Source organism: Lissotriton vulgaris, chromosome 5 (assembly GCF_964263255.1).
Source record: "Lissotriton vulgaris chromosome 5, aLisVul1.2, whole genome shotgun sequence".
NCBI lineage: Eukaryota > Metazoa > Chordata > Amphibia > Caudata > Salamandridae > Lissotriton > Lissotriton vulgaris.
This window is the reverse complement of record NC_141693.1, coordinates 313874180-313892644: the sequence shown is the minus strand read 5'-3', so window position 1 is coordinate 313892644 and position 18465 is coordinate 313874180. Positions and strand designations below refer to the sequence as shown.

Below are 18465 nucleotides of genomic sequence, written 5' to 3'. Positions count from 1 at the left end.
TACAGGCGTTTGTGTAAAAGTATACCATACTGGGGCACAGACACAAACACAGACAACTTGCATAAATGTACCCATGCAACTGACACAGCTGCATGAGGCCATGCATCATGTGTGAAACAGTTTGTCCCTCCTGGAATTTGTCCAACAACATGCGGCATGCTGAAATATTGAAGCCAACACCCAAGTCTACAAAGACAAATCTACAAGACCTAGCAAACGTGGTAATGTTGGCTAAAAACCCAGAAATGGCTGAAGGTGTAACACAGGACACCACTCACATAGCAGCGTTACAAACTATGCATATGAATCAATAGATCCAAAATTAAAACATTATTCATTTTGTCTTTAAAACGTAAAATTTGACATTTTAGGTAGTGGTGGGGGAGCTAACAAATTAACAGGGAGAGCTGAGCCAGACCCGAGCCAAGGGTCTAGCTCTGATCTTAGAGACCATGCACAAGCCAAGCCCTGAAAACATTACCTATGTAAATCATACAGAAACATGAGGTGAAATATGAGATTCTATTCAAAGTTTTAAAAATGAAAATGAAGTTTTGGTGAAAGAAAATATTTGCCTTAGATCACACAGTTTAAGCAGGGGAAACAGCTATTTATCCAGTCTTTCTGGTTTAATTTTGTACAGATCAGCCACAAAACGGGTATCTATTTGGCTGTTCTTATGTTAAGGCTTTGATTTTACGCGTTTGAGCATTTTTCTGCAGTTTGTATATAATGCGAACTCAACCCGAAGCATCAGTTACATTACAAAAGCTCACCGTTCTTTGTAGGCACGAAGAGATTACGTGATTGGCCTAGAATCACTGGAGCCAACGCCAAGGCTCAAAGCTGGTTCCCCAGTACCAAAGTCGTCAGTTCTGGCTGTAATGCCACATCCTGTGTACAGGGTGGTAAGCAGGCAGATGCCACATGAAAGCTCGGCTCTTTATGGGCTTGAAGTTCCAACAGGGCCTCGAGCTGAGCCGGAGCCAAGCTTCAGGCTCGAGTCTGGCTCAAGCTTACAGTTGCTCATAATGTTTGGTTCACTGCATTAAAGGGTTCACAATGATTCGTTGTACTGTATGAAACAAAGGCACTCACTGAACCTTGTTACCACCAGGCAATGCACAACCTTTAACAACTAACTGGTATGAAGATTGGATTTGTTCTATCAGTGCACCAATGAAAGCATCAGATAAACAATGAGCATGGCAAAAGAGCTAAACTCTAATTCCGAATCATGACACTTGCATACCTTTCTTGCTCAAGAAATCACAAAGCAAGCAATTCCATAAGGTGCACCGAGGCCCTTATTTTCATATTTCCAATTTGTTTGTCTTTTAATTGCCAAAAATTGAATTTATAAAGTCTGTCTAAAAAGAAGTCTTAGTTATCCTGACTTCAGTTCCAAATTGAAGAGGTCCACCCTGAGAAACAGCAATGTTATGCTATGTTATGTTATGTTATGTTATGTTAATAACACTTCTATTGCGCACAGCTGCCCCAGCCAAGGGGCGTCTCGTGATAATGTCCTTTCTGATAAACATAGATCTCAAAACATAAACTCAGGTGGAAAGACGTGACACAAAAAATAGCATTGTTGTATCTGACAAAACATTCAAAAGTATTGCAACTGCATTAGAAAGAGCAAAATTAAAGTACTATACATACTCATTCTTGCTGAAGGCATATTTGTTAATTGTTTCAATGACATCCTTGAAGAGTATTTTGGAAGTCAGTGTGTAGCCGTGGTGCACAATGGGCTCCCCATCCGGTCCATCCCAGCAGTCAACTGTCAAAGAAAGATGGGAGAAAAATTGTAAAAAGAAATACTTTTCTCCCCCAGATAGTCTACAGTTCTAAAAATGCAACGCCGGCAACACTTCAGGTCTACTTTGCAGTTGGGGAGTAAATTTGAAAAGCATAATAGACGGCGGCGAAATCTAGAACATGCCAGTGAAAGTTGGGTAAATTGTGTACTCTTTGCATGCGGGTGACATCTTGACAGAAAATTCCTCGTCGAGTGACATTTTCCGCTGAAACTCGTATCCTGGTAGTATCTCATTAGACTTTATTTTAATGAAAAATGCTTGCTGCTGTGAAAGACCGTAATGCTAGAAACAGGCAAACAACGTTTCACTCTAAAAGTCTGATTTTGCATAACTTCTCAAAAAGCTTGTGGAATTACATGACCTTGCAGACAAAAAATGATGCAGTTTTGCACTCCCTAGCTCAAAGCAACAGGAGTTCTGTGATAAAAAAAAAGCACTAGCAATAAGCTCCCACATAGCAGATCTAAAACACAAACAGAAAGACAGTCCATGCTGAATGTTCAGTACGCTTCCTAGAACTGTTCAGACTCAACGGAGAATACATTAAAATAATGAAGAAGGAAAATATAACAGGCGAACCGAAAAAACAACACCCTAAATCCTTTTCTTTGGAGCATGAATATAAGCAATATACCTCTTGTTTTTCCAACATTATTCTATACCAAATTTTCATTTTAATTGTACAGTATTAGTTTTTAAAACAATGGAAATACTTTATTTTAAAGAGTCCATCATGTGTAGAAAAACTTTAACTGATCACCTCGATACACATCTATAGGAATTTTAATTGTTTTGTTTTGTCGGGAGTGATTTGAGTTATGTTTTCTGCGACCAGTAAAGTAGTACCTTTTGTGGTGGCCAGTCCATCCACGAAGCTTCTACATCAATCGTCTAACTTGTCTACTTTTTGCGCCCTTCCTAACCACTCTTTTCTCCTATGTACGCACTGTGGGGCATATTAGCAAGAACCTCGTTAAAATTATCACCGTTTTAGCAGCAGGAAACCGCTGCTAAATCGGCGATAATGGGCTTGCTAATATGCGTTTTAGAATTCCAATAGAAGCCCAGGTAAGATGTGCAGAACATCTAACCTGGATTTCTATTGGAATTCTATAACGCATATTAGCAAGCCCATTATCGCTGTTTTAGCGGCAGTTTCCTGCTGCTAAAACAGCGATAATTTTAACGAGGTTCTTGCTAATATGACCCTGAGTGCTTTGGAGTGACCTTAAGTGATACAAGGCGACACACAAATAACCAACATTATGTAGCATGGCTATTAATCACTTTAGAGATTGCCAAAAAAAGCACTGAGTTGTTAGTTAAAAATAAAAAAGTTTATAGCTAGATTAAAATGTCAGTTTAAATGTAACATTTTGAAAATAAAAAAAACACTGAAATTCACCAGTTATTGGGCACTGAAGGACCTATAACTAGGGCCACTGGAATTATGAGATGGGGAAAGGGCTAAATTATGTGGCAGGGTTGAGTAAATTAGGCAGCAAGGAAAGGCAAATTAATGTGCCATAACGCAGCACATTTTGAAATACTATTACTTCATTATTTCGAAATTTTTTAAATTGTGAACACTGTCTGGGTATTGGTTGCACCTCAGTGGTACCTTTTAAAACCAAATATACCAATAAGCAACAGAAAGGTGACCGGTTCAATTTAGCAAAAAGCCTTCCACTGCGCGGCAACAGGTGTTGCTTCATTCTTAGTAACTTTTGAACCGTTTGAGCTAGAAACAATTTTGTTTGTTAAAATCTGCAGATTATGTGGCATATGATGCATTATGTGGCAAATGCAGCAATTCTATAACTATGCGAAAATCGCAGCTACCACAGAATTCATAATTCCAATAGTTCTAACTATAACTCACACCCCACCATGCACAGTGGTCTCATCAATGAGGTATTTTCAAATATAATCAGTGATGTTATCAATTATGTCATAGAACAAGTCATGAGTAATTTAAAATGTGATATCATAAGCAGTGCATGGGTGAGGGAACGACATTTTCACCTCACTATAACGTCAATTGAACCTTTGTTTTTTTACAGTGAATTTCTAAGTTCTTTTAATAGTAAAGTAAGAAATTACTATACCTATCAATAACAACACTTTAAACTTTGTTCTTTTCAGTGAATTAATAGGGGTTTGTTAACATAATGTAAAATGTTATTACCATACATAACTACACAAACCAACCACCACAAACTGTCTTTGGCTGTGAGCAGCATAGGATTAGTCGCAGGGATTGGCTGCAGGCCAAACCCTCCTCGTCAGGCTGGACACCCACTGCCTGCAACCAGGCCCAGAGCCCAACAACCCTGGGCATCCAACCTCCACCGCACCCGACCTTTTGTCATGGGTGTTGTGAGGTTGGCCCCTACAGGCACCCTCCACCCCTGTGCATTGCCTATGGTCGTGCATGGCATGGGTTAGCTGGAGGGCCAACCCCCTTGTATGTGGCAATCAACCACAGACATTCACTGCCCTTTTGTTTTTAAAAGGTCATCTGATTCCACAGGACTCTCTTGGGAGCCAGCATGGGCCCATGTGCTCCAGCAGGACGATCACAGGCGTGCACTTGTCTTCTGGCTTCTGTGGGATAGCGGGATTGTTGAAAATCTCCCCCCCCAAAAAAAAAATTACATTAGTCCTCCATTCTCTTTGGGAAACCGACAGTGAGGAAACCTCTATTGTGCCCTCTTATACCTCATTCTTGTTTAATTTTCAGGACATGTGGACTTAGTCACCATGTCCTGTATTGGTAGCCACAACCTTTCTTTTCATGTTGGGGTTAACCAATCAGAGGAGCCTTTCGATCCTGCGGGAACAAGGTGGCCGATGGGGGGAAAAGCTTGATAATTTGATGTTGCATGTCAGCGTGACTCCTGCAAGCTTCCTGTAAACCCAACCGTCTAGATATCTATAAACTTTAAACCTTCATTTCTCAAAAACTACTGAACAAATGTAAATCAAATCACAAAAATCACACTTTCTGAGAGAAGAGCTAGCTTTCTGCAAAATGTGGTGTAATTCAGTTAGGCAGTTTTGGCTGTAGCAGTGTCTAAAACTGATTATGGAAATTGCATGGTGGGACACTTTTACTTCACCCCCGCTAGACGGATCACATCAAAACTTTCCAGGCAAGAGCTGAGGAGTTGCTTTATTCCATTCCAAATTGGCTTAGATGGGGTTTTACCAACCCAAAATTGTAATACTGTGCCTGGAGTGGTAATAGACTTTGACGTTTTTCAGCTTGGAGTAGATGGCACTAGGTAATCCATTGCTTAAAGACTTTGCTGTAAAAAAGGCAAACAAGTTTCTTGCTTCCTTCTTTGCATAATTTATGCAGCACTCTAAGCCTGAATGTTGTCTTAATATAAATCTGAACTCATAAATACATTTTTGAAAGTCTTTTTTTGAATATTTGACTTTCACCATTGACTCATGGATCAATACTTTAATAGGTCGTAATTTAGGCTCCACTGGGACTCATTTCAATAAATATATTTATTTACATTTCTTTTTAGTAGTTTGACTTTCACCCTGGACTCATAAATCAGAACTTTACATTTTCAGGTCAGAATTTAGGACTGATTGGGTCTGATAACCGTAGTAAATAACTCCTTCCCAGGGCTTAATTTTAGCCAGCGGCTCCTGGGAGAGTTTGGGGCAGGCATTTTTTTTAGCAGATGTTTACAGAGAGAGAAAGACATAGGAAAAACACACAAAGCAGAAAGAAGAGGGTAGAGAAAGATGGGAAAACCATCAGTAAGAGAAAAAGTTGTGACCTGCAAGGGCGAGAAAGAGGCGCCATAAGCATCTGGTGATGTATTAAAGAGGCCTCGGCTTTCGCGCTCTGACGTTTTATTGCACCTCTTAAGCAGGGCTTCAGGCACCAGCACTCTTTTTTTCACAAATTAACTACTGCTCCCTCTTCCATACATGCTAACATTTCAATACAGAAAGGTGGGGGGGATTAAAAAAAAGAAAAATCGAGGGAATGTATTTGCGCCCATTGATTTCTATTGAAACAGAGGCAATTTTAGGCGGGAGACAGCTAAAATAAATCAATGTTTGGCTTAAAAAATCGGGGCTACACCACCTGAACTGGGTCTATGGTCATGTGTGTTTTTCCTACAAGTGCTGGTAAAAACTCTGAATTGGAAATTATTCTCAACAGTAACGGAAGAGGAGGTTCCTTTGATTATAAAATGCTTTATACTGCTTATTGACCTACTTAATCCCATATTGAAGCTCCTCCTACTGCCCGCGGTAGCCAGCATTACTGCACGACACGTATTTCATATTAGCTCTGAATGGATTCTTTTATACAGGATGGAACACAATCATTTTCCCCTCAGAAAGGCAATTACAATTCACAAATACATTACAGGCAGGACAAATCCAGGTCAAATTACTAGACGCGGACAAGCTGGTGATGTCACAGTGCCGAGATTAAAGCGCATCCTTCCCGCTATGACCTCGTCTGGATGCCTCAAGGTTGAACGTCTAGTACCCATATGTTTTCAGATTCACAATAATGGCGTTCCTTGGCATCTGTCCTCCGCAGGACCTAGCGGGACCTTCTCCCAGGACCACGCGTGGCTGGCCCAGTGACCAGTGTTCTCTCAAACTCACCTGCTGCTGACCCTCTGGGATCAGCGACTGTGCTCCTGGGCTGTTCATAAACCATGAAATTCGATTTGCAGACAGATGATTCCACAACAAGGCTTGAGGTCCCGAGGCAAAAAAGAGGCTTTGGTATTGCTGTATGGGAACAGCGGCTGAGCAAAGAGAACTCAAGCCAGGGTAATGCGCATAGACAGCGTAGACGGAGCGGAAAACCCATTCACACTTTCTAGCAATGGCGATCCTTGAAAGAGACGAAGCTCACAACCTTGATTCTTGTGTTATTCATATTGTAACCCTCAACTTAAAAGGAAAACTTCATCTCCGGAAATACTATGGAACCTTTGAGATAGTAAATTGGCAATTGGAACAGTGACAAAAGTATTTGTGCAAAACTTAGATATGTCCAGTAAACTCTTTGAGGGTGCTTGCAATGCCCCAAACTACCCAAAGAGGGAGATGATCGCAACTGCCCCAGGGGGGTAAGTGATATTTATCGCAACTGATAAAATCCGCCTGCCAATTGTTGGGAATTTTTCAGGTGCAGCAAGTTGCATCCCATTCCGATTTTTTGTGAATAGCATCTGGATTCTAGCGAGGTCTTGCTGACTTTGGGCCTCATTTACAAGCCCAGTGCGCTGCCAGTGCATCCATTTTTTTTAACGCACGGCAGCACAATGTGCTTGCCCATATTTACAAGGCCATGTAAAGCCACCCTGTGTGACTTTGTTTGGCCTTGTAAATATGGGCCCTTTTCAACCATTACTCTGCATGAAAGGGGCATTCTATGGGTGTTGCTCTGGGTGTTCCCACACAACATCCTTGGAACTTGGCACATTCCCAGATTTACAACGTTTTGTAAAGCTAGGAATGCATCGGAATCCGACACCACCCCAGGGGAGGAATTGAGTGCCGCAACAAGGAGAAATACTTTTATTTCTTCTCATTTTTCCTCTTTCTCTGCATGCTGCATTCTTGAGCATGCATAGAAAAAGGAAAATGCCATCAATGATTGCTTTCGTGCAGGAAGGTGTCCCTTCCTGCACCAAAACAATCATCCCTGCAATGCAGGCACCCTTGCAAAATGACGCAAGGGTGTCTGCGCTGGCGCATGGCAGCCAATTATATGCCAGCGCAGGGGAAAGCACATGGATGCGTCATATTGTTGTTAATATGATGCATCTGCATACTTTGAAAATGACACCGCTTGGTGCAGTCAATTAACCTGATAACGCATATGTTGGATTTTAGTCGTTTTGGTCTTGTCAAGTTAGATAAAGATAACTTTATTTTTCTAAACCTATGTGGTGTCCATTTGTGGTGTTATCACTGTGGTACTGTGAGTGTTGGTACAAATACTTTCCACATTGCCATGAAGATAAGCCTGTCTGCTCGTGCCAAGCTACCAAGGGGATGAGCAGGGGTTATCTAGAGTGTGTTTCCCCCTTACCCTAACTAGAAGCAAGGGTCCATATTTGATCAAAGGTACCTTTCTCTGCCAACAAGAGACCCCCATTTCTAACACCTGGCTTCTATTTAATTACACAATAAGTCTTTACCATATCCTGCCACCCAATTCCGTTATTTCAGGCCTCTCGCTTAACCTTCAAAAATGATAAACTGACCTCATGTCAACTCTTGTTCAGAATATCAAATCCTCCGAACTGGAGGTTGAAACTCATCTTGCAGCCCACTTGAACATATTTTCCCCATCCTCATGGTAGACATGGTGAGGTGTGATAAACATATCTTTTGTTAGAGGATCTGTCCCCAATTCAACTTAAACACACAAAAACAACCCTCTAGAAAACACTACAAATCCATATGACCTTGTAATCTATTGACTATTCTCCACCTATTGTCCACCCTACCTTTATCAGCAAAATCATGAGATAACGTTTGTTAACAAACTATAAGAATTCATTGAGTCTAACTGTTTCCTTCATAACATAGAGTCAAGATTCAGGTCTTTGCAGGTAAAGAAAAAAGCATTTGCTAACATTCTGGAAGATCTCTTTGTAGCCTCTGATGAATGGAAGAAGGTGACATTAACACCCCTGGATAGTCATTCAGCTTTTGATGCTGTGCAGCCCAAAATCCACCAAAAGACACTCACAAAATTCACCAGGATAATCAGACGAAGCTGTAGAGTGGCTTTGTTTTTTTCCAAAATCAATCAATCAATCAATTGGTCATTCAGGCAGTAGATTTGTAGAGAGCTAATTGTCGGCCGTGAGTGTATGTATACAGGAGCTGGCAGGGTCCAGTTTATTAGCCAAATAGGTAAATAGGGATTTTCGGAACTCTTGAAGAGTTGGGAGGTCCATAGATGAATGGGCAGCTCGTTCCATGTCTTCGCTGCTAGGTAGGAGAAGAAATGACCTATGCATCTGCTATGTCAGATGCAGGGGGTGAGGCTTAGAGAAAGGCATGCATAGCAGAGATGCAGACACTTTTTAAGGCATAGGCAAAGTGGGCTCTGGCCCAGGGCCACAGCCTTTCTGGGGCCCCTTGATAGAGCCAGCTATGTTCTGCAGGGTGTCTTGCCCTGATCACCTTGAATAATCTTTAAACAGATTGTTGTAAATAGCCTTTTTTTATAATTTATTTTTAATGTGTGAGAGTCTATTACAGACATTTTGCAGACAAAATGTGTTTATGTTTCATGCCACATCCATAAAAAAGTTTCTTTCAGAATAATTCAGGACTTCACATATGAGAACTGGGAGGGTTTTGCAGTAATGTTAGTGAACTGCTGCTGTGTTAAAATATTGAAAACACACATCATTATCCCTGATTATCAGTTGTACACACATTTAGAATTTGACCTGGGAGGAGAGTGCGGCACCCCAGAAAAAGAAGTAGGGGGAGGAGAGCCTCGCCCGTGACCTCTGGTCAGCCTGAGGGTGCAGATCCAGAGCTGGTGGGCCGGTGTCAGGATGCCATACCTGACTTGGCAGGATCGAAGGTGGAGAAAAGGTGCCAGGCACCTTTGGCTACTGCCCCCCACGTTCTGATGCCACAGAGATTAGAGAGACCTGACAGGCATGAGGCCTGGCTTTCATCACTGACAGCTGTCAGTGGCCAATGTGGCCAGCTGTCCTGGTGGACAGAGTTGCACCTGGGAGGGGGGCAGGAGTCACACCCTGGGGTGGACTGAGCCACACCGATGTGTTTGCCAGGTGGTTACTGCATGACCAGTGCGGACACATCTGTGAGCAAAGTAAGCTTAGGCGCTGCACAGATGGGATACATAGGTGTGGAGAAAACAAATCCTCAAGGGTGAGTTAAACGCCCAAAAATGATCTTGGTTCCAAAAGGTAAAGTGCAGCCCATGTGGTCCATGTCTTACTCCATTGGACAATGCCTGGACATAACTGGCTTTACTGTACACTATAGCCAGTTCTTCATGATGAATAATAATTGTCATTGATTCTCTCTTGGATGTACTTTGAACTCCTTTCTTCTTTATCTTAATTGTCTTACACATGAGCACACTTCCTTTTTCCCTCCCCCCTTGGAGCAACCTCTCACCTTGTTACTGAATATAGTGATTTGTTGACCAAAACGGTACCTGTAAAAAAGAAATAAAACAGTCTTCTTTGCAGAAATATAATGAGTGCCATTGTTTTTTTAGAGTGCGCATATTTTGCATATTTAAAGAACTCTGCGTGTACTTATGACTTTATGCCAAGTAGTCTAAAGTTCAGGGGTTTCAGCTCTAATATTTATTCCCCAAAATGTCTTTGTTCTCTTTGTGTAAGGGGTCCTGAACCCAGTCCAAACCAGCTCTTGGTGCACTCTGCCAGTGCACAACTTCTTCCTTTGTCAGTGTGGGCCAGGGTCTTCAGACACACCGCAGGAGGTGGAGCCAGTCTTTCTTGGAAGACAGGCACAGCCCTAGTCAGGTACAGGTGCTACTCCTCCCACCACTACAAATGCAGATTGGCCTATTCAGCCTAGGGATGACACACCCAGACTCCAGGAGCCACACCAGCCCCTGTCACTCCAAAGCCAGACATTCAATCCACTAACAGGCAGAGGCACGCAGGAAGGATGGACAAGAAAACAGCCACTTTCTAAAAGTGCTATTTTCAAAACACAGAATTTAAAAAACATCCTTCCCAAAAGATGAGTTATTACATTTTGAGTTCAGGGATACCACACTCCAATTTCCCATCTTACTCCTATGGGAAGATATGCTTGTAAAAATGGTACAGAGCATTCCCCTTTCTGTCCTATGGGCAAGGTAACCTTTCAATAGTGAAAAACGAAATTGGCAGTATTTCACCATCAGGACATGTTACACACACCAGTACATGTCGTACCTTTCCCATACACTGCACCAGTAGCGGTCGGTGGTGGGAGTGCTGCCGGGTGGTGACGTGGGGCGGGGGAGAGGCAGGGTAGGCGGTAGTAAACTATGGAATACGGCCAAATACAGATAAAGTAAACATAAAATAAATAAAACTTATTTTGTTGCGCACAATGCATCGCATCATGATTACAACAATAACGTTGACGTTTCAACCCTTAACAGCTGTGCATATTATTAAGCATCTGAGGCGGGTCTTCATCAGGACTGGGGAAAAAGGGATGACAGCCTAACAACTCTAAGTTTGTAGCACATCAAATTATGCAGCCTAATTCATGGAGGTGTCAGCCGACACCTTAAACTCACATCCATGGATTGTGGTCTGTTTAAACAAAGGGGTCTTTCTTCACCAGCCGGTCGAATCAATTACAGTAGGGCCACCAAGGCGATCAAAATAGTTGTTCAAAGTGGGAAGGAGACGTCCTCGTCAGTCCGATCCCACTGCTTAGTGAGCTTATTATCGTAATCAGTCCACGCAATCCCTCAACCAGAACAAGAAAATAGTATATCCTGTTGGGGTTTATGCAAAGAACTGTGGACATGCAGGCTAAATATTGTTCCTATTGTGAATATATGTTATTCATGTCACCCTTGTACAGCACTTTGTCACTGATCACGACCAGTCACCAACTGTACCACAAAGCACTTGTTTAACGTCGATTATGCTTCACATCTTAGGCAGCCGTCTATTCCTTTGCATATATAAAAACATAAGTAAAGAAATTCATTTTTTTGGCATAAGGATTTTGTCTCTTGGTGTGTTGTTTTGCCACATGATTAAAACATATTTCTTTGAATGTATTAAGTACCTTACGCTAATCAGTTGTTTTTCACGACAGAACTATTGTTTTTCTTTAGCATACTTACTCAGGTTCTGAGGGTTACCCACTATCTCTAATGGCCAGTGGAGCTTCTGCTGTGTCTGCCGTTAGAAACCTTTGACCAAGCACCACAATGACATTGGGCAGTAGTCAAGGTACCTCAGAATGTCAACGCTATTTAGGAATGATGTTTTAATGTGATTGTTTTCCAGCTTAGAATTGCTAGGAATAGTTTTTTGGTCCAAAACAGGAAAAATAGAAATGAACCCAACAGGCTGGGAGAAAAGTCCCAATATGTAAGGGACATTTGTTTTTACTATTGTAAAGCTAAATACTTTGCTTTGTAGACACACTGAACATGGAACCTGCACAGCAAAGTTACAGTGCCTTTTTTTGATTCACCATGGTGGTGGATCCTTTGAAGGCACAGAGATGTCTGCTAGGCAGGCAGAGATGTATATATATCATGGGCTGCAGCCCAGAAGCGCTACTGAGTTGATCCGACCGCTGTCCAGGCAGAATGGTGAACAGCCCCTGATGGTCAACTTAAGACTGTTTGATGCAGATGTACGACTGTTTTTGCGGTCGCAAACATGAATTCGGCCCGTTTGCGACCGCAAAATTGGGTTAGCCCTATGCACAAACCATATTTTGTGAGTCGGTAACCTATTACTGACTCGCAAAATATGGTTTGCGACTCGCTATAAGGAAGTGGCGTGCCAAGGGCGTTTCCTTCCTAATAGCGAGTCTCAATGCAATGTATGATTGTTTTGGGACCGGATTCACAGCTGCAAAACACTCACAGGTTTCCACCTACTTCAAGTAGGTGGTAAACCACTCACAAAAGAGAAAAGGTCCCCAAGGGACCCCTTCCGCATTCTGAATGGGTGCGAAAATATTTTTTAAGAGCAGGCAGTGGTCCCAGGGACCACTGCCTGCCCTTCAAAAATAAAACGGAAACGTTTCATTTTTCTATTTTAAATGCATCCCTTTTCCTTTAAGAAAAACGAACTGCATTTAAACAAAAAAAAGACTTCTTCATTAAAAAGCAGTCATAGACATGATGGTCTGCTGACCCCAGCAGGCCACCATTCCTATGAGTGCTAGCCATTACCAAAGGGGTCGCAAATTGCACTTGCCTCATGACTATTGACGAGGCATGCAATTTGCGACCCCATTGGGAATCACAAACAGTGTCTGAGACACTGTTTTACATTCACTTTAGCGAGTCGGAAATTGCGAGGCCCAAAAGGCGACTCGCTAAAGTGTATGGTCATACATCTGGCCCTTAGTTCCTTATGCTTTCGAATGTAACCTTAAATGTGTGCTTGTTGATGTAGAAGTTCTAGAAGTAGGGTAGAAATGCCTGAAGAAGGAATAATTAGAGTGAAAAGCAATGAGTGTGTCAGTTTGTGTTATGAAGTGCGCATAGCAAATGGAAATAATTTTTCATGCTTACAAAAGGAAAAGGTAGTTGAACGATTACATAAACAAAACTTGAGCCAAAACATTTCAGTGGAATAAAACTGTGAAAATTGTTTTTTACATGCTTGCACACTGACATAGAAGTCCTCTGTATTTCAGTTATTTTATAGGTGATTAATGACCATCAATCATAGCAGAGCACTGCATTTAACATTTTTGTGAATACTTATTTAATGTGTATGATCGCATTTGCACATCTGTGAATTCAGTTTAATATGTTCTTCCCAGGTTGACCCTTAACGAGCAGAACCAACCTCCTGCCATTGCTTGGAGGGATGAATCAATCCCAACAGCAGATCCTACCATCCAAAACGTAATCAAAACACATTAAGGATACTAGAAACCACAAGGATAGCCATCCCTCACTCTGCTTTGCTCCAATCCATTGATAACTTCAGCCACACATTAGCAGCGATGCCATATTAGCAGCCTTTGCCATTCATGCACAACACCAAAACACAGTTTCATATACACCACCCTCTGCTCCTTCATTTCGCTCCATTAAAGCAGTAGTAGTTCATATACAAATTCGTCCTATCTCTCACTTCTTTCCTTTCACTGCAGGCAAAGGATTTGCTCAAAAACATTATAAAAGGACAGTTCTGGTCCTCACATATAACATCAAACCAGTGCTTGATGTGTAAAATGATAAGTGAAGGTTTTGATGCTGAATATCAAGGCTGCATGCCCTTGATTCCACCTCACACGTCTTTAATCCATCACCAGACAGTCCCCGCCCCTCTGTATCACTCCTGCACATTATTTTTCGTCCCTGCTTTCTCCCTTTGACACTGTTTTTCTTTCTTTCTCTCCATTCTTCTTTTCCTCAATTATGTTTTTCACTCTCTTGCTCAAGATCGACGTCTGTTGTGGAAAAATATGTGCTGGTGCCCTAAAAATGGTTTCCACACCTGCAACCACCAGCTCATCTTAAGCACTGCATCAAACACACCTCATGCAGGCCACATGACATTGACATGGTCCTCCGCCCAAGCACTCCCATGAACTAATGCACTATATATTCATTCTAACTTCCAAGGCTCCGACTGAGGCATCGTTCACTCATGTTCAATAAAAACACACACAAGAAACTATAAAAGGACAAGATCATTGCTAGAAGGGAAAAGCTTTTCAGTTCCATACTTAGAGCCCTATACCAGAATCACTAGAAATAAAATAGATTGTGAATATTAGTTCATAATGGACACAAAGACATTCCGGAAAAAATGTAGTCAAATTTGTAGCACTTACCTTCCACACAGCGGCAGCCGGCTTGAAGCACCCAAGCATACATATCGACCCTAGACTGTGACATCAGCTGATCGCCTGTGAGGTACGTGTTGTGGGACGAGGCAATGAAGTAGTGGCTGAGCGGGAGGCTCATGTCCTGGTTCACATGGTAATGGTCCGGATTGAAGATATCCCCCGATGGGCTACGCATATAATTCGTGAAGCCTGTTGAGAAGCAATCAGATGTGGGTTAGCAATGACCTTCAAGCACACCACATGTACCGCACACACCCCCAAGGGCATTCTCTATCAGTGCAATGGAGTAAGGGAGCGGAATCAGAAGGCTTTGCTGCTCTCATCGCTACTTCAGCATAATGTTCCATTTCTCTACTGCCCTCCCCTGTGGTAACCTACAGTTTATCTCTCCAAGAGGTTTCAGGAATTCTGTTTTTATTTCTCAATTTGTTTGTGTGTGGTAACACAAACTCTAGCAGAGTCAAGTCAGGACGAGAAAAGGGTGATACAAGGCTAGCGGGCATGGATTACCGAAAGAAATGGGTCGTGAGAGCCCTCCTGAGTGAAAGCAGAACTCAGCATGACTGCATGTAAAGGTAAATAATTCTAATGAATTGAGTCTACACAGTGAAGTGTAGTACGCCATGTGCTACAGACATTTTCGTGGGTACGGTCAGCAGTAGCTGATTGGTGTATGCAAGTTGGAGTGGATGTGGATAGCGTAGGAGGTTGCCTGTTCTGCAGATGTCTGGAAAAGTTCGCTCCTGCCTCTTTATTCTTGTCTTCTTTTTTTGCGTGTTTTTGGCTCTCTTATAGTCCACCCACCCGCTTCACTTTCCCACCCTTTAAACCATCATCCTGCTCCTTATGACCACTATCCCTGTCCATGGTTCCCTTCTTTCCCCTCCCACAGGTTTAATAATGGTGGCTGCTGCACGGACCAACCGTTGAAGAAAGCATCCTGGATCTGGCCTTACCACCTCTCCCTCACCTCTTGTCTCTTTAACACCCAGTCAATCACCAAACACGCATAGAAGTCTGGGGCTTCCTGCATGACCGCTCCACAAACCTACTATTTCTCACTGAAATCTATATTAACTCATGTCCTTCAAATCCAGCACCTCAAGCACAACAACCCTGGGTGGCTCACTACTGTATCATCCCTGATGACCCTGATCCAATTTCAGCAACACTTTGACCAAACTCGTCAACCTGCTGACCCTCAAATCCAACTCCTTCACTCTATTCAGTGATCTCAACTTAGAGGACAAGTCCAAAACAGAGCTCTACCCTTCTCATGGAAGACCTTAGTATCTTAAGACTCACTAAACAAGTGAACAACCCCATCCATGTGGCCGGACATTTTCTCAACTCCATTTGTAATCAATCAAGCAATCAATCAGTCAATCAGGCATTTATAGAGCACTGCAAATCACCTGTGAGGCTCTCGAGTCACCAATTTTCTCAACATCACAGGAGACAAGCCCATGCCACTCACCTGCTTGGACCAATTCCTCATTCGCTTTGGCCTGCACTGACCCAACCAGCCCTGATCCACCCAAACCCAATGGAACTAAATCGCCGAAGACATCTGGTTCTAAGAGCTCTGTTTCCAATGCCTTACACCACCACAATGACCTAGCATGCTCAGTCATGAACTTGAGTACATGGATTACCTCCTGTGATGACTCCATATCTCTTGTGAGAATCACCTCCACAACTTGAGCCAAGTCACAAGCAAGTTGGTATAACGTGGACCTCTGGCTCGTGAAGCATCAATGCAAGAAGCTAGAGAGATAGTGGCCCCAATCCTATGATAACACTGACAGAGACTGGTACAAAACAGCCCTCCTAATCCTCCACCAGTGCTTTGAAACCACAAAGCACCTAGCCCTCGAATAAAGGATCCAAACCGTCTCCAACACCAAACAAAACCTTCAGCATCTTAAAAGAGTCCCCTCCACCCCCCATGACCATCACCCCATCCCAACACCTTTGGCCCACAGCTGGTCAGCTCCACCCTTGATGCCCTCCACTCCAGTGACAGATAAACCAAGGTAACTGCTCTGACCTTCTGGCCAGCCATCAACACAATGGAAACAGCCAACGCCATGTGCACCATTCACCCCGGAGTCCCATTGGATCCATGAGCACACTACATCTACGCCAGTGGGATCAACCCCATCTGATCACACATTACACCCATTCTCAACTCTTCCCTCTCCACCACTACCTTCCTGTAGGGGTGGGCGGAACTTGTTTGCAGAATTCCGTAGAGTTACATAAAGCTTTGAAAGATTCTGCAAAGCTCCGCCAACCGTGGACAATATACGCGTTGCGCTGCTCGTACTGCTAGCGCTGCAATTTAGAGATCGTGGCGTGAGCAGCACTGAAAAATTCGTGCAAATGGCACCACGCATTGTAAAAGAGCGAGCAACCATTTGAGTTGATTTTGCTGCCACTCAAGCAGAAAATCTACTGGAGCTGCAGCAAATATACTACAGAAACAGCCATCAGACACATCCACCCACGATAGAAAATCCAGCCAAATCTAGCTTGCACTCACCAGCTTGCATTTCTGGAGCCTCCCGGAAAACATTTCACCATGAGGTGATTGGCGGGATTTGGCCAGAATGCCACCCCGGATGCAAAATTCAACAAATTCCGTGGCAAAATGAAAATTCCCACCCACCTCTCCTTTAGTGCCTCCTGGAATCATGTCACCATCGCACCGAGGAAACTATCAGCTGGGACCTTGGCCACCTACAGAACCATCACCCTCCTCCTAAACTCGGCCAAAGTTCTGGAGAAACTATTTAATGCCCGGCTGATTACCTACCCCAAAATGAACCTCCTCCTGGACCCCTCTCAATCCAGATTCAGACCCACCCACATCACAGACACAACACTCATTGGTGCCATCATGACATCTTTCTCATCATGGACAAGGGAAACACAGGAGCACTTACCCTTCTATCCCTCTTGGCAGCATTCAGCACTGTCTCACACACCTTCCCGAATGTTTTTGACAAAGAAATGTGGAGCTGTTTCCCATTTTCCTTAAGTCATTTCTATTCCAAAAGCATTCAGCAACCTTGGCTCCTTATAAAATGTGACTCACTTTCACACTGTACTTCTGCAGCCATTTTCTGCATCATCACGGGAACCTGAAGTCAATGCGCTGGTGCAATTCAACACACGTAGATCACACGATTTTACATGTATGTGTTGTGTAGGCTCAGTTATCCTTTCCTTGTTGTCAGTAGTGACCCCATTCCAAATAACAAACGAGAGCTCGGGTAATGGGTAATGACTTGGGAAACTCTACATTGCCAAAAAACAAACATTGGTCTAAGTTAACTCAAGATCCATACAAGTTCCCGAACTAAACTAGTATGCTTAATATGCAGTCAGTGTTTCACCATGGCACTTTGTGCCTGCCAGCTTCAACATTTCAGTCTGCTTGTGTTTTTTTTTAACATTTCTGCTTCAGGTCAATCTCCTAAAATAACAAGAATATTCGTAGACAAAAGGCTGGTAGAAGAAAGAGGTGCACCGTGAGATGAATACATCATGTAAATGAGTTTTGGCTCAAATGCACGATGGCACACTGCCACAATGCCGCGCGGCTGGCACCTTGACGCTTTCTCCATTGTAAATTATGTCTCGAATTTGCATGATGCTTCTTTGTTTATTTTTTTGCCCCGTAGGTACAGTTTTGAACTTGATTTTCAATGCTGGGACACACATCTGAAAGCATCGCCATCCTTTAGATGCCCTCATTATTTCTGAACAAGTTGTTCTTGGTTTAAAGAAAGCTACAAAAAATCGAAAAGAAATATCTTCCATTACACCTCCCTTCCCTAGTAACGGACTGATAACGCCCCCTTCGTTCCTGTTCCTGATATTCACATAACACTTATTTATAAAGAGTACTAAGCAAGAACGCTGATGGATAAATGTGTGCTAAACATACAATGACAAGAGGCATAAATGCATTTTTGGGATTTATTTGTTTTATTTATATCGCACGAACATAGGTGCATATTTGCAAGCCCCTATCGCC

The 18465-nt window shown here is 42.8% G+C and overlaps 1 protein-coding gene across 1 annotated transcript in view; it reads right to left on the bottom strand.

The window, feature by feature from the left end:
* PLCH2 (phospholipase C eta 2) overlaps positions 1 to 18465 on the bottom strand; it is a 548160-nt gene that overhangs the window by 277857 nt on the left and 251838 nt on the right. Inside the window, exons 6-7 of the mRNA XM_086921546.1 lie at positions 14406 to 14609; positions 1669 to 1789 (exon numbers count right to left, since the gene is read on the bottom strand). Coding sequence (XP_086777672.1) covers positions 1669 to 1789; positions 14406 to 14609 — 325 coding nt within the window. The remainder of the gene's footprint in view (positions 1 to 1668; positions 1790 to 14405; positions 14610 to 18465) is intronic.